Here is a 26,019-nt window from a genome sequence, read left to right as displayed (position 1 = left end):
TACAATCTTACACTCTCGGCTAAGGCTCACTTTATGGAATGATGACATCTTGAGACCAAAAACACCTTTTTTTGAAAGAAATTTTGATAAAGGACAGATCTACAATTTTTAATGGACTTCAAAGTAATTTGGCTTATGAAGTAATGATTCCAAAAAAAAGTACAGTGAATGAGATCACAAATATTAAAATATGAGTATGAGATCATGAATATTAAAAAGGACAAACACAGGATCCTATTAGGCAATCAAAATTTTAATAACAAAGATACTATTTGTGACATGGTCAAATATACTTGGCTAAGTTCAGATAAAAAAATGCTTTTAGCCCCAACTGTAACAACTATACACAGCTTTATACAGAACATTCCATAAATCAACAGAAAATACATTTGAGCACAAAAAAATAAAAAATATTTAAGGGACTATTCTCTAAGCAGCATTTTATTTTTGCAAAACAAACAAAGGTATTTCTTGGACTGATTAAATATCTACAAGTACTTTTTCTTTACAAAAATACATATATTCTTAATAGACTAAGTCATTAACAATGACCTGGTATTTCTTTCACTTCAATTTGAATGATTTATAAGCTAAATTTTACAACCACAAAAAGGTTTATTTGTATTAAGATGTTATCACTTTTGACAAAAAGCTTAAAATATTTTATATTTTAAAAGAAAATTAGCAACATAACTTTACAATATAACCTATGATCTTTTCAGTTTCGTGAGGGCTATTGTATTAAAAACTGACAATCACTCTGGTGGCTGACCAGATGCAAGGAAGCATTAGTACATTGGTACATCCGAGGTCCTTTCTTCTCCTTACTTGGATCACAGCTTTACTTAAGGTCACTTAGGCCCACCCCCCCTCCCATCCCCATCCTAAAAACAAAACAAACAAAAATTCCAAATAACAAAAGAAAACTGCTTTGGGCTGATCCCAGCATATATTTTAACATGTAGAACTCTTACTTCAATGAATTGATGCACAGAATATGAATAGACTAAGGGATGAAGTTGTTTTAAGTGTTTTTCAAACACTACCTAGAAACATATACTAAGCATTTTTTCTTGATTAGATCTATATCCCATAGAGATCCATCAAAGAAAAGAAAAAAATTAGGTCAAATAGTATATATGTGTGTGCGTGTGTATATATACACACGCACACACATATATACACACACACATACATATACATATATTTACTTTTATATATACACATATATATGCTTTCATTAGAGTAACTGATATAAAGTTTCAGGACAGTTGAGACAGGGAAGCAATCATAACTTAAAAAATCAGGTTTTCATTGTGAGAAAAATGCATAAATGGACATACTTAAAGAGTTATTACAAATGCTTTCAATTACTTTTTCCTTTTTTAAAAATTTTCCTACAATGTGCTCGATTTCCTGCAGTACTTTCTTTTAAAATACAAGGAAGCAAAAGTATTTGTAAAAACTTTATGTCATCATGTTAAAAAGTCATCCTTTTCCTTTTTTACTATCAATAATCTGATATTATTGAAAGCAATGACATTGCTTTAAGGGGAAAAAGCCATCAAACCCAGTATGACAGATTTAAAATGCATTTTTATGAACCTTCAAATTGGCCCTTCCCCATCAAAATATTACTCACGAGGTCAAGTAAATCCAGAAGGAGTTGGATATTTTGTGCTTTGGAAGGGTTGTGAGTCTGACAGCACACTTTAAGACGTCTCTTTGTTCATAAGCCAGCAAAGGCAGACACTGTGCTCCTCTCTCTTAGCTTGATGACCTCATCCTTCAGACACAGGATTTAATGGATTCAAATTATGATCATGGAATTTCGAAGCTTTTCTGATTCTCAATCAAAAGAATAACAGTTATCTCAACCATTTGTCTTCTAAATTCATATAATTAGCCAACCAACATTAGGCTATTTCACAATTTACTTTATCATTACACTCAAACTATCACATTTTTTCCGTAAAAGGGCAGAATTTGGCATGAAGTATATCCATCCTGGAAGCCCCATCCAAAGTGGTTCTGATGAGATATGAAAAGGTCTGCTATAAGATGATAATTTCTCCTAGAAGCTGGTCAAACAATATAGATCCTGAGGACAAAAATGTAGTTTGAAAAATGGAAAAGCCCTTATTTGGATCCTTATTTAGATAATAACAATGAAAGTAATTCTTCAAAGTTTTTTTTTTTTTTTTTTTTTTTTTTTTTTTTTTTGCTTTTTAAGAATAAAATACATGCCCCCTTATGAAAAGATATGGTTTTTTTTTTCCTGGTGGCAAAAATATAGGTAAGCTTTTCTGAAAGTCAAAGAGAATAATCATTTTTTTCTCTTTAAAGGGTAAGTATACCTAGTACTTTTTACAGACCTTGTACCCATATCATTTAATCAGATACAAAAGCAAATCTAGAACACATTGCCACCATAGGGGAAAAAATGCTTCATTTCAGAATTTTAGACTCTGACCTGAACTTTACTGTAAAAGAACTAGCTCAAGAGTACAAAAGACTAGACTTCAAGCTTCCATTCCACTATGTCTTTCTCTTTATCCTAATCCAGTCTCTTATCACCAATCACTTCAAAGAAATAAAAATTGTGCTCATCTCATTCCCATCTTTGGGGATTTATTTTAATCTGTAAGGTGGTGTAGGCTGCTTAAAAAAAAAAAAAAAAAAAAAAAAAAACCCTATACATGACTTATCTCACCAGGCATGTTCAGTCTGACGCCTTTCTTTGGTGGATTTTATCGCAATCAATCAAGGTTATTGCCTAAAAGAATAGAAAATTTATTCAACTCCAAACTGAATGCTTCCAATCTTTAAAGTATTAAAATTGCTTTTTTCCCCCAACATCATTACCTAACAGTAAATGTGTCTTTGGTGATTCCTATTTAACATAAATCTTTCCAAAAAAAAAAAAAATCTTTCAAAAAGAAAATTTTTAAACATATCATTTTAAAAAATTACTATTTAAATAGTGAAACAATTCCTAAGAAACACAAACCAAGACATCTTACTCAAAGTTTATGCAGTAAATCTAAATGACAGAAATGTAGTTTTAGCAATGAGGCACTTTCTCTTAAATAACATTGTCAATAAAGCTAATGAGTTAGTCACATCACATAAGATAAAGATCTATGTATTCCCCCCCCCAAAAAAAGAAACCTCTCATATTTAGTATGTATATGAATGCCATATTCAGGCATACTCATTTACAGATATAAAATGTGGCACATTAGGAAGTTAAAGAGTTTTCAACATTGACAAGGGAAATAATACATTTTACTTGATATTTTAAAAAGACACTATTCAAATTTTTCCAAGGCTCCACAAGAATACTTCACCAATAAACTTCATATTTTACTCCTTATGTTTCCTAATAATCTCTGCTTAATCTAACAAAAGTCCACTCTGTCAATTATCCCTATTTGCTTCAATTAATGAGATATCTGTACTCTACAAACACCTGTTTATTTTTAAACCTCTGCATTTGACCATATACATTTAGGGTTTTCCCCCAAGGCAACTAACAACAGGTTTAAAAAAAAAAAAAAAACTTTCTGGGAGTAAGATCCTTTTAGTTTATTGCTTAGTTAAACGAATAACTTGATAAATTTGGATATGTTTCAATTTGTTCTCCAATTCTATTAATTGCTGACTGTTCGATGGAGAGTTTTAAGAACAGATATTTTATATGCATCCTAAAGCTTTAAAAAAATTATAATTTTCTATGTCTGACTTCTTAAAAGTGCAAAAACCTGATTTAGGGGAATAAACATCTGGGGATTTACAGTCTTTTTAGATGTACAAATAGTTTTAAACTATAATAATTTTTTAAAAAGTACCAGAACAGGTGGAGACTACATCATATGTCTATTTTAGAGGCTGATGAAGCTGTGAAGTTCAAATCCATCATGTGATATTTTTGTCCTTTTTATGTCCTTCTTAAAATATGTAACTAATTCAAAGTATCTGCCTATCTTCAAATAATATTCATCTTTCCCCCACCATTTTTTTTGGGTGTAGACTCAGATATAACATATATTGTAATTACACTTAAAAAACATGCATCACATCAATATGAAATAAAGGAATTTTAGAATAAGACTCTCCCTAAAATTGTGTATTTGTCTGGTAGAAAAATAGCCAACTAAATATGATTAAGTAATGTTTAGAACCACTTAAGTTTAAGTAGCTAAGAAATAAGGTATATATAAAAATGTGTTTAAGGCTATGCTTCTTGGCAGAAAAACAAAAACAAAAAAACCCTAAGTTTTCTATCTGTGGCTTAAAAAAAAGTTCCCTAATGGGTGAATTGATAAAAAATAAAATTTCAACTATGAAATGTTGTTTTAATTACTGACCAGGCTATGACAAATTTATATCGGATCTTCTAATACAAGAGGGAAATCAGGCAGTAAAACTTGGCAGCAAAACAAAAGAATTTCTTTAGTTATTTATTGAATTCAAGAGGGTTTTATTGGGCAAGGGTAAAAATCTGTTTCCAAATATTCAAAGACAAATAAATGCCCCCTTTCCCAGTTTGCTTGTTTAAATTGGCTTGCAAACTCACAAAAAACCACCAGGACAAACAAAAGCCTAAAAATATTGCTATTAATTTTCTAACAAAGTCAGAATGAATAATTTTTAAATCAAAAAGTTCTATCAAAGATATGTTAAAAAGGACGTATGAAGTTATATACTTTTATATATTGTAAAATATATTAAGATTTTAGCTATATTATTACTAGTACTAAGGAGCTGATTCAGAAAATTTACAAGCTACATTTTACTGGAAATTTTAGTATACATACAGTGCATTAGACAGTATTTTTAACACACAAACTGCTCTTGTCAATTTCTAAAGCAGAGAGTTTAATTCTTACCCTTGAAGTTTCCTCCCCACCTAATTGATTAAGAAAACAAGTTAATTTGTTTTCTAATTATTGATATAACTTAGCTTAAGTAATTTTCCTCTTTTTTGAATATCAATGTCACTTTAAAGTTACTTAAAATGGTGGTTGTAGATGAAATGATATAAGATCTATTTTTGTAGAATAACAGTAAGATAGAACTCTCAACTTGAAAACGAATCTAAAACGAATGGAAAGTAGCAAAGGACATGTATCTACAAAAGCTATAAAATTAAGTTTTCTATTTTAGCTCTACTGTCAATAAAACTTAATTTTTCCCAAAAAATTTTTTTCTGTATAAGGCAAATGTCCCATTTTCTTTGATTATTTAAAAGGATCTAAAATGAAATCCCCTTAACCATTGATTTTGGTTAGTCTGCTCATCTGCCATATCACGTTACCTTTGTTTTAAAAAATACTGTTTGGAAATGTGACAGCTGACAAAAAAATGTTAATATACAATTTTCTTTGAGACTTTTGAAAACCACAAAATGTCTAATGTCTTAACGACTACAAATTCTAACATTTAATGTTAAAGTCATCAGAACTTTTTGCATGCCACAATGACACACACCTAAGGCCAACTTTTTCAAAATGTACTCTAACTTGAATAAAATCAAACAGGGAGACATATATAAAATGGGAAATACAATGTAGCTTCACATCACAGCTCCTGCTTGTCCATAAGGCATTATGGAGGAAGTAATAACTTCACTTACACACTGACTTTGTAAATGTGATCAGCTGCCAATGTCCTGAATATTTATGAATCTCAGTTCAATTTTTAGATGTTACACTAAATTGCACCCAGGAAACCAAAAAAGGCTTTCCAGAGCTACTGGTAGATTCTATTTAGACAACTAGAAATGACTATAATTGCGCTTTTTAATGTTATCTGAAGAACAATTAATATTCACTGAAAAAAGGACTCTTGTACATGAAGAAACTCTACTTGTACACATGGGAATTTTTAACAAGAACAGGACAGTGGTATGGTAACCACTTTTCTAAGTATATTTTCTATACAAAATAATTCCAAGATATAATCAATAAGTCCTCATACAGTACTATTATTTTAAACAATAATCAATAAAATAGTAAATATGTGAAAACTGTAACACCACAAAGACTGAGTACTGCCATTTCCTAGTGTAATCAACATTGGTTTAGGACAGTCTTGGAAGAGGCGAGCAAAACAGCCGAATGAATCTTGGTGATACACTGGACTGGTTTCAGCTATGACTTGCAATGCAATGGTTGGACAGTATAGGTATCTTACGCGGAGATTTCAGTAGCAGAATGGCACTTGGTTTGTTCTCAAAAGAAACGACAAAGATGCAGTTGACAATTTAAAGAAAGACAATGTTCTTATTTGCATGCTGAAATTCTAGTTGTGTCTCCCTAGTCCAACACATCCATTCATTGTGCAATCTGTCGATGGGTAAACAAATAGTGCAGGATTCTTCTTGGTGGGATTTATGCCCTTTGGTTTAACCAAAATCAATTCTTGGTCGATACTGCAATACCATGGGGTAAGACTATAAAATAAAAATCAGATATGAAAAATTTATAGTTTAGATTTACATAAAGAGCAAATGATATAGTTTATTAAATGCATCCATTCAAGGATTTTGAGAATTTTAAATTGCAAGTTATAACTTATTACTAATATGCTAATAGTAGTAATTATGAGTGAAGCCAGGAACATTCCTTATTAAAAAAAAATTGTTCCCCCTAGACTGAGTTTCATTTTTCACATATTTGTCTCCCATCATTCATTCATTATTTTTCCAAAATGGCAAGAGGTTGGGGGAATTTTCAATAATTAGTTGCCTTAATGTAGACAAGTTTGGACTCCCGCTTCCAAATATAAACACTAAACAAACACATACACACACAATTGAAAACACTATTATTATTAGTTAAATGTCTACCTGGAACAATTCAGTTTTAAGATTGAAATTCCAATTAGCCGCTTTCCTCCTCTCCTCTATGATGAGGAATAAAAGCAAGGGCTGTGAAAAGCTTCCAATTAAAGATTATTATAGTTACAATTCTGATATTTAAACTGCCTATTTATTTTCCTTCCCCACCAAACCCTAGCATTTATATTAACTACTGATGGTCTAATATTGTACTTTAATAATAATTTTCTTTTTTTAAACATTAAATTAGTATCTGGTTGATTATCCCAACTGATTAGATGAAAGTAGTCAGATAAAAATATAAAATAAAAGTCAAGTAATCTCTTAAATGAGGTCATCTTAAGTAATTTACAAATTGCCTCTTCAATATCGTAAAATATAGGCAAATTAAATAAAATTACTTAAAAAAATTTGTCTGTTTTAAGTCAAAACTCTTCTACAATGTTGGGGGCTTCCCATGTGCCTTAAGTTCTTCTATAATGAAGTTCTTTTTCTCTTCAACTTGTCCTTCGAAATCATCATTTCTAGAATTGTTCTCTTCCTACCTGTGGAAAATCTGTAGTTTCAAAAATTAAAAAAGTTTTCAGGGAACAAGGGAAAAAAAAGATGGTGGCTCTCATTTGACATGCCTTAAACTAAGTAATATCTCACAAAATTGATGAGCTGAGATTTTCCAACTGTTTTGAATGAGAGGAATTTTTTGTTTCAATTTGACCTTAATGACTGTTCTACAACAACAAAAGGGTTTACTAATTTTGATCCAATTCAGTATTGCCATGAAAGAGTATTAAAATATACAATGAATTTGATTTGTACTTCAGTAAGTCATTTTGAAACAAAACTGCAGCAACTGAAATCCAATCAGCCATTTTGTAGTGGAATTTGGTTATCTAAATAGACGTTATGAAAATGTGATTAACATAAGTGGGATCTAAGAATTCTTAAGACCAATACTTTAAAGTCTACTATTACAGCTAAACAACATACATTTCTGCTGAAAGAGTAGAAATTTTGATTTAAATTATCCAATTGTCTAATCAAAGATGGTCAAAGTTTTAGAAAAAATATCTACTTTATTAGATAAATATTTTTACTTTACATTTTCTATTTGCCTTTTGGTTGCCAGAACTTATGAGGGCTGAATTTGATATCAAAAGTCTGGATTTGTTTTTAGTTGCTTATTCCCTAGAAAAGTCATATAACCTCTCAGAGATCCTGTTTTCCTCATGGGGGGGGGGGGGCAGGGCAATTCCTTGACGATTCTTTCTAACTTCCCATTCTGAGAAAATATAAGTTCAGTTTTTTAACTGGTTTTTACAAGTTATAAATACTGTTGGTGAAAGTAAAAGAAGCCTAGAGGACACTTTAGAAATTTAGCTTTGCAGAGTATTTCTTAAATAGTTATCAATCTGGTAACGACTTTTTAATTTATCCTTAAGATTGTAGGTAGGAAAAAGGGATAAAGAGAAAAATAAAGACCCACAGTGAGCAATCATTATAAGACCAAAGGTGTACAAATTACTTCTCACAAGCTTCAAACTGACCATCAAGGCAACCAGCAAGAGAAGCAGTTATTGTGGGTATAAATGAAATGACAGGTATTAGTACTCAATTGCTATCATTCATCATTTCTTCTTAGGATTACAAGGTTAGAAATGGAATGGACAATTCTTTAATACATTTTTTTTTCCTGCCAGGTTCATTAGATGTAAAAATTAAGTTTAAAATTTCTCCCAGTTGGCAATAAAAATAATATCCTTCCAGTCCAGGACCTAATTCTTGTCTAAATGTTCATTTTTATTATGTTCCTTTAATCATCACATATAAACAATAAGGAGTGCTTTTAAAAATGAAAAAAGATCAAGGAAGACAAATTATGATATAAAACTGTTTTAAGTATAATACTAATCTAGGACAACAGGTATGATGTAGGGGGGAAAAAAAAACTCTCAGGGAAGCATTTAATGATTCAGAGAAGTAAGAGGGTCATGAACACAGTAAACCTGACATTTTAATATAAGAAATCTCCATGATATCACTAAGACTTGGTAGAATGGAACTCACTGAAACAGAAAAATGGACAGTGCACTTGATTAAAGAGACATTGGACCAAAGAATAAATAAAATATGCTTAGAAGGCATATTTCTGGTGGAAGACCATGAAAAAAATGGTGGAAGAAGAATTCAAGCAGATGATCAGAGGCTCTAAAAGTAAAAAAATGTTTCAAGAGAGATAGGAGCCCAAACTAAAACAACCAAAAATCAAAGACTGATAATACAAATACAATGATCTTAATAAGGAAAAATGCCAAAGTCCTCTAAATAGACTTATATGACTGCACGGTTTACTGAGGATCTCCAATCTTAAAAGGACATGAACAAAAAATTTAAGGAGGCATACAGAGTTAAGGACAAATAGAAAAGAACAAGCCAAGAACAAGGTATGAATAATACCAGGAACAGCAGATTTCTGAATGAGCTAAGGGTTTCACTCTATCTGCTTCATCCTCAAAAGTGAAGTAAAATAACCAAGTTTCTTCATGTGCATTTTAAATGAGAAGAATTAAGTCCTATTGGAATGTTATGCAATATTAGCCAAATGCATAAATTTCAACTATGCAAAACTCTTAAATTTTGCTTTTGTTTGGTTATCTAGAAGGATTCACATTAAATGACCTTCACAATGTAAAATAAATATGCTTAAGGTGAAACAGAAACTTAAAAGGAATGAGGAAACAATAAAAGATCAAATACTTGGAAAAAATGTGTTGGTTATCTAATGCCGAATGACTTATATGTAATGGAAGAACCACTGCCAAGAAACTTTGAGAAACTGTAAAACAATTGGATAGGTACCAAAAGGACTAAGGTAAGGAACTGCTGCAGGAAGGAGAAACTACAGTAGGTGGATAATGGTACCTGTCCCTAAGAATATTCTAAAATGAACAGCCTGTGCTCACTAAGATGCAGCATAGTGGCACTAACAAGTCATGCCAAAGAAACCTCATTTACTGTTGCCATAGCATTAAACAGACTGAGAGATCAGGGAAAGGCTAAGACAAGAGTTGATCTGGATTTTTGCGAGCTGACAAGAGATTTTGGGGGGCTGGCACAAGATGATGAAAGTGACAAGTTAGGACAACATAGAGTACAGCCTGCATTTAGGTTAAAGGTCAATTGCTGAAGTACATGGAAGGACAGAAATATGGCTCTTTTCATCAATGAGATGGTTAAGGCCAGTTCCGATGCCATCTACACCCAGACTGAGAACTGTGGGGACTGTGTAGATCACAACATAAAATTTTCACTCTTTGTTGTCATTTGCTTGCTTTTTGTTTTCTTTCTCATTTTTTCCCTTTTTGATCTGATTTTTTTTGTGCAGCATGATAATTGTAGAAATACGTGTAGAAGAACTGCACATGTTTATCATAGTGAAATACTTGCATCTAGAGATGAGGATAGGAGGGAGGCAGGAGAAAAATTTGGAATACAAGGTTTTTTGATAGTGAATGTCAAAAACTATCTTTACATGTGTCTTAGAAAAAACACAACAAAACAATAAAACAAATAGTTCCTAGGTGAAGAATCTAGAGGCGATCTGGTTATGAACAAAGTCAGCATAGAAATTAATCTAAAAGCATGACTCAGCTAGTAAAAACATCCATGCAAATCTGTTAACAAAAAGCATAGTGTCTCTACTGTGTAGTCAGACCATAACTAGAAGTTTCTTGGTAGAAATACAGAAAGCTAGCCATTGGACTTCACCAGGTGACTGAGAATTCAGGCCTTCTAAACCAAGCAGCTGCACTCCTGCAGAGGTGGTGGTTGTGGTGAGTTTGTGCCTGTCCTTAGGAGTGGGGGTCAGCACTGTATATAAGTCCCTGCAAGGAATTCTTTGTAGTAGTGTTTTTATTAGTCCCTCTGAGGGTGTTGCTTCCCCTTCTCCCCACCCGCAGATTAACAGCTAGGAGAAATGTGATTTCAAGGTTCTCTGATTTCAATTCCTCATACATGACGACATTTTGTCTTCTATGTCCCTAAGAAAATGGAGTTCCTACTTGGAGGACTGTGCTGGTGAGAGTCAGTGGAGCCATCCGTGGGTTAGTTTCCTAGGTAAGAGACCTTCTCTTCTTTGGTGGCTGTCTGAAATATACTCTTAGGTTCTGTACACATAGCCACATGCTATATGTAATCATGAGGAAGGGAAATCAACTTTAAGATGGACATTAACAAACTATAGCATGACCTGAGAATAGTCTGAATAACGAGAGGACTGAAAACTGTCATATACAAAAGTAAAAAGAAAAAATTTGATGGAGGCCCAACAGTTGCCATTAATTTGAAGGACTGCCACTAGAAGAAGGGTTGGTTCTGTTTGGCTCTAGAGAGACTATCTCCAGAGTGTAGATTTTGGATCAATGTGAAAATTTTTTTTTTATAACTTCTCTTATGAGGAGGTAAACTCCTTGACACAGAAAAAGTTCAAATAGAAAAATTCACTTATCAAGGCTGTCATACTACTATCGGGTGGGAAGCTGGACATTTCTAAGATACTTCCCATCAATGAGATTCCATGGAATATGTTCAAACTATTAATGTCTAACACAAAGGAAGAGGCTCTTAGTAGGAAGTTAATTAAACATCTAGGCTCTGAAGTGCCCCTCAAGAATGATTGGTCTGAAATAGGAATGGTAGGCTTTCCCCTTGGAGCACAAGAGAGGCACTGATTCAGAGTAACAGATCCAGGTAAAGGCATATTTATTAACAGACTCAGGATCTAGAAGACAAAGGATAAATTTATATTTTATATAAGATGAAATTCCATAGGTAAAAATGTAAATTTTTATACTTGTTAAAAAAAATCAATTTCCCAAATAAAAGATGAGAAGAGCCCTGGATAAAGTAAGAAGCTTCATGAAAAAAGTCTTTTGAATGCTAGTGTGACAATGTAACTAAAAAAGCTAATGTAACCCCAAAGTCCATTAAGAGAGGCACAGTGCCCTAAAACCTGAGAATGATAGCATCCCCTGCTGTGTTTGGAAATCACCTGGAGCACTATGTTTACTAGGATGCCATAGGAAGGGTACTGACAAACTGGAATGTCCACAGGAAAGCAACCAGGATAAGAGGGTTATATGGATTTCAATACCATGCCATAAGACAACTAACTGGCTGAAAAAAAACAGTGATGTTTAGCTTTGAAAAGAGGAGATTTTAGGGGAAATATAACTGCATTTAAAGATATGAAGAGATTTGTTTTTCTTGGCTCCAGAGGTCACAATTAGAAACAGTGAGTAGAACTACAAAAAATCTCAATTATAAGGCTGTTTAATTAAGCTTTCTGAAGGAATGGACTCTTTAAAGAGGTATTGGGTACTGTGTCACTAGAGGGTTTCAAATGAAAGCTGAATAACAATATTAGAAAAATGCTGTAGAGAGTTTCATTCAGGTACAGGTGATGGGTTAAATAGTCTCTGAGGCCCTTCCAACTATGAGTATCTCTAATTCCTGTTGTCCACAACTTGATATTTTATCATTTTTAGTCATCTGTGTATAATGCACAAGTCAAAAAAATATCAAAATTATAGAATTCTTGCTAAGATATATGATACAGAAATAGTTCATGTGAAGCTAGTTACTAGTAAAATACATTTTTTTCAAAGGGTAGCCTTAAAATTTATTTACAACTTCATTTTTAAAAAATCTCAATCTTGTTACTATATAGAATTAAGTACAATGATTTAAAATAATCATAACCTCAACATTGATTTAATACCCCAGACAGTATTAGGATTACAAAGCTACATAAATCTCAGAGAATGGGTCCTTATAATAGAGATATTTACATATCCTTAATAGCAATAACATGTACAGTCGTGAGTGCCTCTTACCTGATAAAAAGGGCCATCCTGTGAGCAGACTTGCGAAGCTGAGCAGTTCAGACACCGAAACTGCGGAGGAGATGAACTGATCAGATAAGAGGCATCCACAACTGGACACATATTTACATCTAATCATTTAAAATGTTTTAACTTTCAACATTAGACAGATATAACTCATTTTATGTAGGTTCTTTCTAAAATATGGTATCTCTTTGAAAATAAAATTATTTTCATAATTCAAAGTGATTATTCAATTTGGGTTGGGAGCCTAATTTTTTGTCTAAAAGATTTAGTGAACGCTACTTCAAATTACTGGGAAAGGCAGAATGTGATCAGAAAAGTAGCTATGGAGTTAAGAGAACTCAGCTCATGCCCTAATGCTGACACAATGATGACTGTCTGACCCGGGTCACACAGTAAGTAAGTCTTAAGTAAGAATTACTTAAATCTCCATCTCCCCAGGATCTTGAGTAACTTTCTGTGAATGTTCCATATCTGCATGGGCATAGGGATAGGGAATATCTTGACTGGGAGTTTCTTACTCCCATGAAATATCTACCGATGAACTCTCAAAGAAAAACTTTCTAGGAAAACCTGACTTCCCATGTTCCTTCTTTCATCAGTCCTTCCTTGGTACGTTCTTCTCTGCCAAGTTCTCCTTTTCATCTACTATATGAACTTTTGAATGGCTGTGAGCAAACACATGACAACCTTGGTAACCCAAAGCTCTGAGGAAGGTATGGTCTTCACTCAGTCATACCAAGACCTTCAAATCGTTTTTTTAAACTGGGAATAAAGCTCTGTATATGCTTAAATTGGTTTCTGGTGTCCAGATATGAGGCCTGAATATCTTGAATTATTTCCCTGTTAAATAACCATTTAATAAGTTTCTTCACTCAATAATAAAAATTAAACCTTGTTGTGAATTTTATTGTCTATTCAATATTGGCTATTCAAATGTCTTCTTAACCATTAATGGAAATTCTTTAAATGGGATTATCAAAACAAATAAAATGAGCATTCTGAACCTATCCAAATAATAATTAATGTATGTCCAGTAAGGAAGAAAATATTCAATGGTGGAATCTTTAGGGTGAGGGTATTTTTAATGAATTGTGTCATGCAAATATATAGTTTTTTTTAAAAGATTGTGAAGCTGGAAAAGAAATAAAATACAAGTATGATTATGGCACCTTAGAAATTTCTTTTTTCCCCTCAGATTCTTGATTAATCAAAGGACTTTAAGGAAACAGACTTTATAGTCATTGATCATCTGGGCATGAATCATGCATATACCTAAGAAAAAGCCATTTCAATGTGGCATTGCTAGTCTCATGGCCACTTTCCTTGATAACTACTGCTTTCTGGGGAGGATTTCCTTCCTTAATTATCATTTTGTTTCTATTAGAGAGTTTATATATAGCAAGCTTTTATATGGGGTAGGATAGAAGGGCAAAAGAAAAAAATTATTTCCCTAAGTGATTGTTAAAACTTACCACTTATGTTCTCTGTACAAAAGTTAGTCCTTTTCCCCTTCTTTATTCAGAAGTGTAGTCAAATCAAGAAGACTTCTTTGCTTTTCTTGAAAATAGCATTGCTTCCTGATAGTATAAGTAAAGCAACTAAAAAGGGCCAGGCATCAAATGGATGGGATCAAATAGATCAAATCATCACCTAAGTGGGCACGAGGGAGTGAATTGAGGCACTTCTATTACTCTGTGAATAGCTAGCTTCTAGCCATTTTAGATCGTCGGTTTGGTATAATATTATTTTCAATTGGGTATCCATTCTCGTCTCTCATCAGCTATTAGTGGAAAGGACTAGTACTGCAATGGATGGCTAAGAGTAATTTATCTACAGCAGCAGGAAGCTCTTCTACTTTGAGAAATGACAAATGGATTTGAGGAAGAAGTGTAGCTTGGGTAAATGAGACAAAAAACAGCAGGTGAGACAATGGAAAAGAAAGACTGTCATGGTTTCAAAGGAGGTTAGAAAGCTACTTTGGAGCAGTGATATCAAACCAATATAAACAGATCCCTGCTGGCTGTACATTAGCTTAAAAAAATCTCAAATTAATATCATATATACTATATAGTATTTTTATGTTTTTGTTTTTTTTTAATTTTCCCAATCATGTTTTCAGTTTTGACCTGTTTTGGAGGTCTTATGACTCCCTATCATTAGGGTTACCTTGTGTGTTAATTGACATCTTATTCCATCTGTATTCCTTGACTTCCCAATTTTATATAAATACAAATAAAATTCCCCCCCTTCCTATAATCTCCTCTAGTTGGCTGTGGGTTGTTAGCAACACTTCGATTACTTAAAAGCTTCACAAAATTTTCTAAATTATTATTTGTGGTGCCCACAGGCATTTCCAATGATTTTAAAGCATTTTTAACATTATTCCATTTCTATCAAACTCTGTATTTGAACAAACTTTTTCTCCTCTAGAACCAAACCAATAGAGCAGCACAGATTGTTTCCTCTAAAAGTTAAAGATGCTGTGATAGTCCCCCCTATTTTCAGAACAAAAAAGATAACAAAGTAAAATGGAAAATGTAAAAACTATTCAATAAAACAGATTCAGTAGTACTATCTGGAGACAGAGTTTTCTGGAAAAACACAGGGGCAACTCATAATGTTGGAAAAGTCTTATCTTTACCAAAATATAGCCATTAAAACAGCAGAATGAGGCAGGACCAGAACTACTTTTATTTCCTCTTATTTCCTACTTTTATTCCTCATTCTTCCTATGACTCAGTTCTCTTTTATTCTATAGATGAAAACACTCATCATATAATGTATAGAGTTATATTTTGGATCATAAGGAAAATCACTCTTTGACAAGTTATATGAAAAAAATTCTCCACTAGCTTAAAGCAGTAAGGCTAAGTTATAGAATTTATATATATTTACTGGTCCTTCTGCACAGTGGAGGTTATCCTGTTAATTCTCCCTCTAGATACCACGAAGTCTACCACTGCATGCCTGGTTGAGCCAGCACTACAGACCACTCCTCTTGAGGAAGAAAATTCTCTGTAAGGACCTAGATCTTTACTGGACAGAATGAGGCCTTTTAGCCCCACTTACCAGGCCAGACTGAATAATAATAATCTGCTCATGGGGAGAATGGGATCGCTCTGTTAACAAAGCCAAATGTGATTCCCAACCAAATGAAAAGAACTGTGACTGAAGTCAAAGCATGTAGGTTCAAATTGTGACTCACTACTTCTACACACACTCTTGTGTAACCTTGAGATAGGTAATTTATGTACCTGGGTCTCAATTTTGCCATCTAAAAAATTAAAGATTCAGTTTAGAAGATTGCTAAGGGTCTCTCGGTTCTAAAACTTAAGAAATCCTATGAATTTTTATTATCTGTATCTCACCATCCCTACTAAAACACAGAGCTTTGAGATCCAAGGCTAGCTGCCTAACAACCTATAAAATAAGGATTTTTTATTCAACTGAAGGTAGGAAGCAGACCAGCTAAACTGCTTATATTCCTTAACCCTAAGAACTAAGAGGCTAAAGTGTATTTGCGTTTTGCAATAAATTAATTTTTATTCCATCAGAGGATCATTTGATATATTCAAAGAAGTAGTTTATTAACTGATTTTTTAAATGATGCCTAAGTAGACTTGAAATGAAAACCTCCAAAATTTGAGCTCATTGGCAAGAGATGGATGCAGCTTTAGGATATAAATTTTGTATTAATGATTATGGGAAGTTACCTCTAGAAACTGTAACTAAAAGAGGACAAAACTTAATGGGAATTAAGAGAGCTTGAGCTAGCTACTCCTCCCAAATGAATGATCCACTTAAAAGAGGTTCTCAAAATAAATATAACTACTACTCACACAGATATATTTTATAATTTATAAAGTTCCTTTGCGTCAAATGACTTTGCAAAGCAAACTCCTAGGGAAAAAAATCTAGGCACGCAACATGCTAGTATCGTGCAACCGAAAAAGTACTGGACTGAAAGTTTGAATCCAAATGCAAACATATGACTTTGGGACAGCCTGTGACTGAGGAACAGCTCATATTCAATAGCTCCAAATAGAAATATGTTTGGTGGGTCAGCATGAGGATTACTGAGTCAAAAAGTGTTAAAGATGACCCAGGGAAACAGAATCCAATTATTGGATGGCTGCTTTTGGGGAATGGCTCCAGGAAGCCAGCAAGAAGATAGGAGGTAAGTGGGCAGTTGCTCTGGGACAGATATCTATGACTTTGATGTGAGGGCATAGATTAATTCTTTTAAACATATAAGATAGAATAGGAGGGGTAGAAGCAGGTTATTTGGGGAAGAAATTTTATTCAGCATCTAGTCAAGAAAGAAGCACAGAGTTGAGAAGGAATGCTGGCTTAGCTGTATGTAAATTCTGCCTAACAGAGACCTTTTTGCAGTTGTTTCTGCATCACTGAGGCCTAATACATAATATCAGTCAACTTAGTTTGCTGAATTGAATTCAAATTGAATGGACTTAGTCAACAGAGGGTGGGGCTTACTTAGCACAACGTAGCAGAGAGAAGAGGTTGAAGCAGTGTGGGGAAGGAAGTCTTATGGTTAGAGTCAGAACAAATCCTGGCTAATAATGGCTACTTAACTGCATGTCTCTGGGCAAATTCACTTACTCTATGAAAAGTCTCAGATCCCTCCTCTACAGAACAAGAGAGGTAGGTAGGACAGGAGGGCTTAAGAGAAGGTGCCGACAAGGACAGAGTTAAAATTAAAATCAGGAATAAGGAGATGAGATGTCTGGGATTTCTTGTTCTCAAAAATCCAATGGTTTAAGACTCCCTGGGGAAAGGGCCATACTTAGGTTGGAACACTTTCATCACTAAACAGAGCCTATTAGGGGCTAAAATGTGTGGATGAAATTTGAAACCATGTAGCATATTTTATTTGTAATTTTGTGAAAGTCTGTCTTGTTTCACCAGCAAGGCTGAAGAACTCTTTTTTTTATAAGTTCAAATGTTTCTAATAAGTTCTAAACTTTCTTGAAGTTCAAATGATATCTCTCAGTCTTAGCTTTCTCTGATACTTCCCTTCTCCTTCTTGCACTGGTACCCTTCCTTTTTTGGTGTTCTGATTTCTATCTCCCCAACACTGCCTTACTCTATGCAGGACTAATTTTACAACTAGGCCTGAAGTGTCCTTCCTACTCTTCACATTGGCTTCTTCCATTCCCTAAGGAAGTTTGGTATACAGTAGGGCATGCTGATAAACTAAGGCCAGGGTTCTAATCTTTTTCCTAGATAATTAATTCAATTATGTTCCCTGACAAACACCCCACCCCAAACCTGGCCAGATGGGCACATGTGCATGGGTCAGTGCAAACTATCAGGGAAAAGTTACTAGCTGCATGAACATGCTTTGGTTAATGGAGTTACCTGATCCTTCCCATCGGCTCTCTCCCAGAGGAGCATGGCCTCTCTTACATGTGGGGGGCATCTTCCCAACTTGGCCTTTGGGAATCCTTTTCTTAACAGAGGGTGGGAAAGTTCTCTTTTCTGTTTCTAGGAGGCATTTTATGGGAATTAGCTACATTTTTGATCGCCAAAGAAAAACTTTTAAGTTTGGCAGGGCTTCCTTTTCCCCATTCAGGCCACTGTTTAAAGTGCACTGCATGAACTCCAGACTTCCCAGTCTTCCAAGGAGAACCACCCAACACAGAATTATGACAACCCTATGACGACAGTCTTCCATGTCTTCATTTTACAGATTAGCAAAACTGAGACCAGAGAGGCGTATCATGGTCACAAATTTGTTGGCGACCTCTCCCAAGTTCAATTTTGAGTCAGTGTTTCTAGAGAAGGCAGCAACAAGGAGAGTGGCAGCAGTAACCTGGGAGCCAGAGACTGGGGGGAGATTGGGGGAAGCCCTGGCTCTGCCACCAGTTTGCTATGTGACTTCCCTTCTCTGAGACTCAATGTCCATATCTATAAAATGGGGACAACACTTGTAGTTAACTACTTCTCAAAGTTTGTTGTAAAGAGTAAATGATTTAATGAATGTAGGATATTCTGCAAACTTACAAATGCTCTATAAACCAACTGTTACTTATTTTTAGAATGGAAAAAAGATTTGTTCAGGACTAAGAATTGGGTCCCATTGGCCTTCATAATCTCTTTTACTCCTGAGATGCTGTAATTTTGCTTAAAATCATTTTCTAGAGGGAAATTTACTAGTATGCAAAAATGTTTGTGGCAGCCCTCTTTGTAGTGGCCAGAAACTGGAAAACGAATGGATGCCTATCAATTGGAGAATGGCTGAATAAACTATAGTTTATGAATGTTATGGAATATTATTGTTCTGTAAGAAATGACCAGCAGGATGATTTCAGAAAGGTCTTATATGAGACTTACATGAATTGATGCTGAGTGAAACGAGCAGGGCCAGAAGATCATTATATATTTCAACAACAATACTTTATGATGATCAATTCTGATAGACCTGGCCATCTTCAGCAGTGATATGAACCAAATCAGATCCCTTTGTTCAATAATGAATAGAACCAGCTACACCCAGCGAAAGAACTCTGGGAAATGAGTGTGAACCACTACATAGCATTTCTAATCCCTCTGTTTTTGTCCGCCTGCATTTTTTATCTCCTTCTCAGGTTAATTTTACATTATTTCAAAGTCTGATTCTTCTTGTGCAGCAAAATAACTGTATGAATATGTACATATATATTGTATGTAACATATACTTTAACATATTTAACATGTATTGGTCTACTTGCCATCTGAGGGAGGGGGTGGGAAGGAGGGGAAAAATGGGAACAAAAGGTTTTGCAAGGGTCAATACTGAAAAATTACACCCATGCAAATATCTTGTAAATAAAAAGCTATTAGACTAGTCCATAAAATATCACTCTCAATGGAATGCAAAAGCATTTTGCTTTGGACTACTTCCTATTATGTGATAATCTTTCCTCCTGTGGTATAATGAAAAGGGTAACAGATTGGCCAATGAAAAACCCTGGCTTATGGCACTTGATAACTGTGGGATCTTGGGCAACTCATTTGACCTGGTTTGGCCTCAAATATTTTCACCTATAAAATAAGTGAATTGGGAGAAAGGAATTCCAAGGTATCTTCCAGATTCAAATCTATGATTTTAAAACCTTTCCATTAATAAAGAAGAATACCTAACTTGAATTTTGGGGTAGGGAAATTCTAGTTAACTGAGATTTTTTTTTATATTTTTTAAATTTTTAATAGCTTTTTATTTACAAGTTATATGCATGGGTAATTTTACAGGATTGACAATTGCCAAACCTTTTGTTCCCATTTTCCCCCTCCTTCCCCCTACTCCCTCCTCTAGATGGCAGGATGACCAATACATGTTAAATATGTTAAAGTATAAATTAAATACAATATAATTATATATGTCCAAACCATTATTTTGCTGTACAAAAAGAATTGGATTCTGAAATATTATACAATTAGCCTGTGAAGTAAATCAAAAATGCAGGCGGGCAAAAAATACAGGGATTGGGAATTCTATGTAATGATTCTTAGTCATCTCCCAGAGTTCTTTCACTGGGTGTAGCTGGTTCAGTTCATTACTGCTCTATTGGAACTGATTTGGTTCATCTCATTGCTGAAGATGGCCCCGTCCATCAGAATTGATCATCATATAGTATTGTTGTTGAAGTACATGATGGTCTCCTCGTCCTACTCATTTCACTCAGCATCAGTTTGTGTAAGTCTCTCCAGGCCTTTCTGAAATCATCCTGCTGGTCATTTCTTACAGAACAATAATATTCCATAATATTCATATGCCACAATTTACCCAGCCATTCTCCAATTGATGGGCATCCATTCATTTTCCAGCTTCTAGCCACTACAAACAGGGTTGCCACAAACATTTTGGCACATACAGATCCCTTTCCCTTCTTCATTATCTCTTTGGGGTATAAGCCCAGTAGAAACACTGCTGGATTAAAGGGTATGTACAGTTTGATAACTTTTTAAGCATAGTTCCAAATCGTTTTCCAGTTGGATTCGTTCACAATTTCACCAACAATGTATCGGTGTCCCTGTTTTCCCACATCCCCTCCAACATTCCACATTATCTTTCCCTGTCATTCTAGCCAGTCTGACAGGTGTGTAGTGGTATCTCAGGTTATTTGAGGACTAATGAGATTTTAATTTTATTCTTGCTCTGATTAAAAAAAAAAAAAAACTTTCTAAAATGTGCTTTATTGCAATAGACTCCTGGTTGGGTTAATAAGTCTCTTGCTACATCAGTCCATCCTCCATTCAGCTGCCAAAGTAATTTTTTCTATGTCACCTCAACACATCTTACCCTACCCCAAATAAATCTCAATGGCTCTCTATCACCTCTGTGATCAAATACAAAACCCTATTTGGCATTCAAAGCCCCACACAACCCAAGCTTCTGGCACATCACACTCTTCAATCCAGTGATAATGGCCCCTTTACTTTTCCTTCCACAAAACGCTCCATCTCTTAGCTGAGTGTTGTCCACCATGTTCCCCTTGCTAGGAAGGCTCTCCTCTATCTCTGTCTGCTGACTTCTTTCCTGTCCCAGCTAAAACCCTACCTTCCACAGGAAGCCTCTCTCAACCCCCCTTAATTCTAAGATCTTCCCTCTGTGAATCACTTCCTTTTAATCCCTGGCTATACCTTGTTTGGTCACAGTTGTTTTCAACCAAAATAAAAGCAATTCATTTTAAAAGATTTCACATATACTAAATACAACTGTGAAAGCCTACCAGAGCCCGGAATTTTGCGCCAGTGTGCTCACAAAGAGGCAGACTTGCGCCTGGGGCAGAGGGCTGACCTTGGAGTCCTGAAGACCTGGGTCTAGGTTCTGACATACACTGGTTAGGAACGCTATTATTTAAACTTTAACTGTACGAGGTAATGAAGCGCAATTGCAGGTCTGTGTCAGTAGAGGGAGCTTCCTTTTTGTGAGTTCCCTGAAACAATGACAGGCCCAGACAAAAAATAACATTCAACTAAAGGTTAATAAGGAATCCAACAGAGCATATGAAGATCACCATGGGGATAATTGGAAAGGTTTTCTTATGAAAATACATGTTTATGTGTAAACCTGAAGTTGCCTAGCGACAGCAACTACTTTACATAAAAAAGTCCAAGCTATCACTCAATGAATGATTTCCCTCAATGATGTTTCTGACAAGCATTCATCCAGCCTCTGCATACGCTTGTCCAAAATGGCAGCACGCATTACCTTATGAGGCAGTCTTTTTGATTTTACACAACGGAGCTCTTCCTCGTGGCGTGTCAAGCTCTGTTGTCCTATAATGCCCCTTCATCAGACCTAATCTCCTCTTGGGAGACAAGCCAGGTAAGTTAAATCTCTCAACAAACAGCCATGCTCTAATTATATTAAGAATATATTCTTCCTTCAAGTTTTCTCTTCTCCAGGCTGAATTTTATCATTTTCTCCAGCCGATCCTAATACTCTAAGGTTCTGAATCTCCTCACCCCGCTAACTACCATTCTCTGGCAATGTCATTCCTGCATATGTAGTACCCAAAGTGAACGCTGCAGTCCCAGACAGAATCTGAGCTCATATGGGCACTGGGAGAGGGACAATTGGTTAAAAAGGAGGGGGAGTGACCTAATGTTATGACTTTTCACCTAATTATCCAAGATTTCTTAAGAATTTCTCAAGCCTTCTGCTTTCTTATGTACTTATGGTAAACCTAGAAAAACTAAAGTTTTGGTGTGAAATTAATCAATATGAATATGTTAATGGAAGGTTACATGAAAAAGGCAGGAGTTGTGAATCTTCAGAGATGATAGATCACACAGAAGCAGAAAGCAGAAAGCAGAAAGTCTTACCCTATTTTTCAAATTATAGCCCTAACAAAATCCCCAATTAGAGAGGCCAGAACTCTGGAACAGAAGAATTTAAACTCCAACTTCTGAAAAGTTTCTTCAAAGGCTTGGAATAATTTTTTTTATAACATGAAACTTAGCAGGTTTTGTTTTATTTTTGGTTACTCAACAAAATCTGACAGGATCTCAGAGATTAAAAAAATGTATTACCTCTAGGTTTCCCAGATCACCTTAGTGGAAAGATTAGTAAGTGGTGTTACCATTTCATGAGCATCTTACTACAAAGATGAAAAAGACCTATACTCTTTATCAATTCTGCGTATTTTAAACATTTCTCTTAGGCAAAAGCATAAAAATTCTGAAACCCTAAATCCTCAGAAAAAATTTCTCCAGATTATCTGGCAGAATGAGTCAACCCTGATTATATAGATTTCTTTAACCTATTCCTTCCTAAGAACCTGTGATCTGATACAGTTATGTCATACTATTGATCTGTGCATTCTTACAAATTAATTTTATTTTTAAGAAAGTAGAAATTAAATTAAAAAACAATGCTAATATACAAGATAAAAAAATTTAGCCTTACAGAAGGTTGAGAAATGCATGTCAAGAAAAGAGTTACCATAGCAACAGAAATTCAAAGACACTGCATTTGTACAATGCTTTAATACCATAGATTTATACAAAACAGTTTGTGCCACTGTAGTAATGGAACAAACCTAAAGAAATTAAATTTTGGAAGGATGGGTTTAAATCAGAAAGATGTCTGCTCACATTTATGTGAATTTTATGACATGTTTTAGTAAAAGTAACAACAAATGAAACTTTGATTCACAAAAACTAGAAAGAATCTGGGTAAGAATCTGGGTTTGGCCATCAAGAAATCTAAGTTCTACCTAATTTCAGTTCTGCCACTAACTAGTAATGCAAGTCACTCACCTCTCTGGGCATCAATTTCCTTCTTTGAAAAAATAAGGGGCTTGGGGCTAGATGAGATCTTTAAAGTTTGTTTATGAGAATTAAAAGGAAGTTCATTTATTCTTCTGTTTAAATCTGTGTATTAATAAAACAGTTTTTCTGCTACACAATTATACCTTTCATATTGCAAACTAGTCAGATAATGTTAACTTTTGTGTTCGTGTTCAATTTTAATAAAATTATTTGTAGTGAATTGAGCATGGAAAGAATTGATGCTAAAAATTAAAAGTGAATCAAAAAACCTCATTATAACTCGTTGAAGGAATTAGGTATAAATGAGAATAAATTAAGATAGCATTATGTAAAACTGGATGTATAAAAAGTGAGCACTAAGCACTGACTTATGCACAAAAGCTGTACAGCATTTTACAATGTTATTGTCAAATATGTATACTCATGAGGTACTGTGACTGGTTTCTAGGTGCATATTCTAGGTATATGCAATAGGTTCTAGTTACTATCTTTTAATGTAATTAAAACAATAACAACTAACATTTATATCATATTTAGTATATGCCAGGAACTGTGCTAAATATTTTTAAATTATTATCTTATTTGATCTCCACAACCTATTCCTATTTAATATTTGAGGAAACTGAAGCAAATAGAAAATAAGTGACTTTTCTTTACTAATTCTTATTAGTGTGAATAGAAATTTTCAGCTTTAAATGACATTTGAAAAGTTCTTTAAAGGAAATAAGCATACCCAAATACTTTAGAATTTTGTCAGAAAATCCATAAGAAAACTCATGAGCTTATTTTAAAAATCCACTATGATTAGATTTATTTAATTCAAAGTATAATTTTTGTAAAGACTGATTTATCTGGCATCCTATTAATGGAAAATTTATATATTTATCATAGTGCTCCCACATAACACTAACACAATGGAAGCTTCGTATAATGATCCTGAGGAACTATTGTTAAGATACTGAACTGGCCTTCTGAATCATAGAGATGAATACAAATTGAATGCAGTTTTCACTGTCTCTTTGTGGGTTATGCTGGTCTTAAATTTATTTAGTCATTATTTAAAGGTCTGGAGGAAGAGCTCAGGCAGATCCCTGCTTTTATTCGGCCATTTTGCCTCTACCTCAAGTTCATTTAACATTAGATTTGCTTTCTGAACTGACCTAATTTTGTTACTAAAGGAAGCTCCTGATCAAGAATTTCTTTCACCCGGTACAAACTGGCACCCATTCTACAATTGGGGAGCTGAGAGGTTAATTTTTTCACCCAGGAGTACACACAGTCATTATGTATCAGGGGTAGTATTTGAACCAAAGTCCTCCTATTCTGAACAGCACTATTCCAGGATGCTTCTCAAATTTATTTCCAAATTCTATGAAATCACTTAAATATAATCCTAACTACTCTTATTAATCAGTTATTCAATTCCATGATCACACTAGCTATCTATGTATATGATGTGCTATATACCGTAATCTACACTCATTTTAAAATTAATTTGAACCTCTATTGTGACTAATTTTGTTCAAATAGCACTCCAAACTAGCTTTATAAATTGCTGTAAATGTATTATTTCAAAACAAATAACAATCATGTTAGATTCTACAAAATGTGAAAAATATTAAATATAAAAAAGTCTTCTGGTCCTCCAAAGTATAATCAAACATGACTTTGATCATTTTTAGAAAAAGCTCAAAAGAAAGGGCAGCATAATGAATTTCTTTAGGTCTACAGTTTTGCACTTCTAATTAACTTAAGAAAGAATTAACAGGAAATGAGTTACTAGGATCCTGAAGTCTAATCATTTCTAAATTTTTATGTGTATAACAATCTTTTACAAAATTTCAAAATCTATTAACTAAATAAAATTTTTACTGAAATTCATTTGTCAACATATTTCTCCTAATATTTTTGCATGTTTTTTTAAAGCTGCCTAAAAGATATGTGCACAATCTTTTTCAGCCCTAGAATAAACTATCTGTAGTTCTTAAAATGATCTAAAAGTCTGGGAAAGTTATTTTTAAACTTTTGTTTTTGTGCTCCCTTTTCTACATGGGATTTCCCCCACACCTAAAAGAGAACTAGAAGAGTATGACAATAATTTTTGGAGTTCTGGCCAACTGTAAGTTTATTCACCTCTGGCCTAATTTTTCACTTACTATTCGAAAGCAGGTTGACTTGTGTATTTATACAGTATGCTAAATAATTAGAAAAGTTCTGCTTTGCTCAGCTCCTCTTGCCTATCCTTAGCCAAAAATAGATTGCCATCTCTAAAGTTGGAATAATAGATGAAACAAGATGCTGCTGCGATACAATTTCATACTTAATTATCCAACCACCTTCTGCATTCTAAACCTCATAAGCAGAGGCATTAGATTCAAATTTTTTCCTATCAATTTGCCACAGAAAATATATTTTTAAGGTCTTCAGTGAGAAGTATTCCTTCCCTCCTCTAGTCTTCCTAGAATATCTTTATCTTGCCTTTGACAGCAT

The 26,019-nt window shown here is 34.1% G+C and overlaps 1 protein-coding gene across 5 annotated transcripts in view; it reads right to left on the bottom strand.

The window, feature by feature from the left end:
- Positions 1–232: 232 nt before the first annotated feature.
- The window catches only part of PCGF5 (polycomb group ring finger 5), a 151,220-nt gene continuing 125,433 nt past the window's right edge, over positions 233–26,019 (bottom strand). For 4 of the 5 annotated variants that reach the window (XM_051981627.1, XM_051981626.1, XM_051981628.1 and 1 more), the window contains 2 exons: positions 12,736–12,795; positions 233–6,457 (listed from right to left, as the gene is read on the bottom strand). In XM_051981627.1, the coding sequence (XP_051837587.1) occupies positions 6,410–6,457; positions 12,736–12,795 (108 nt within the window). In that variant the 3' untranslated portion in view covers positions 233–6,409. The remainder of the gene's footprint in view (positions 6,458–12,735; positions 12,796–26,019) is intronic. The other variant, XM_051981630.1, reaches the window with a different exon arrangement.

The sequence above is a fragment of the Antechinus flavipes genome, chromosome 2 (assembly GCF_016432865.1).
Source record: "Antechinus flavipes isolate AdamAnt ecotype Samford, QLD, Australia chromosome 2, AdamAnt_v2, whole genome shotgun sequence".
Classification (NCBI taxonomy): Eukaryota; Metazoa; Chordata; class Mammalia; order Dasyuromorphia; family Dasyuridae; genus Antechinus; species Antechinus flavipes.
The sequence above is the reverse complement of the archived record's forward strand: the minus strand, read 5'-3'. Positions and strand labels throughout refer to the sequence as shown.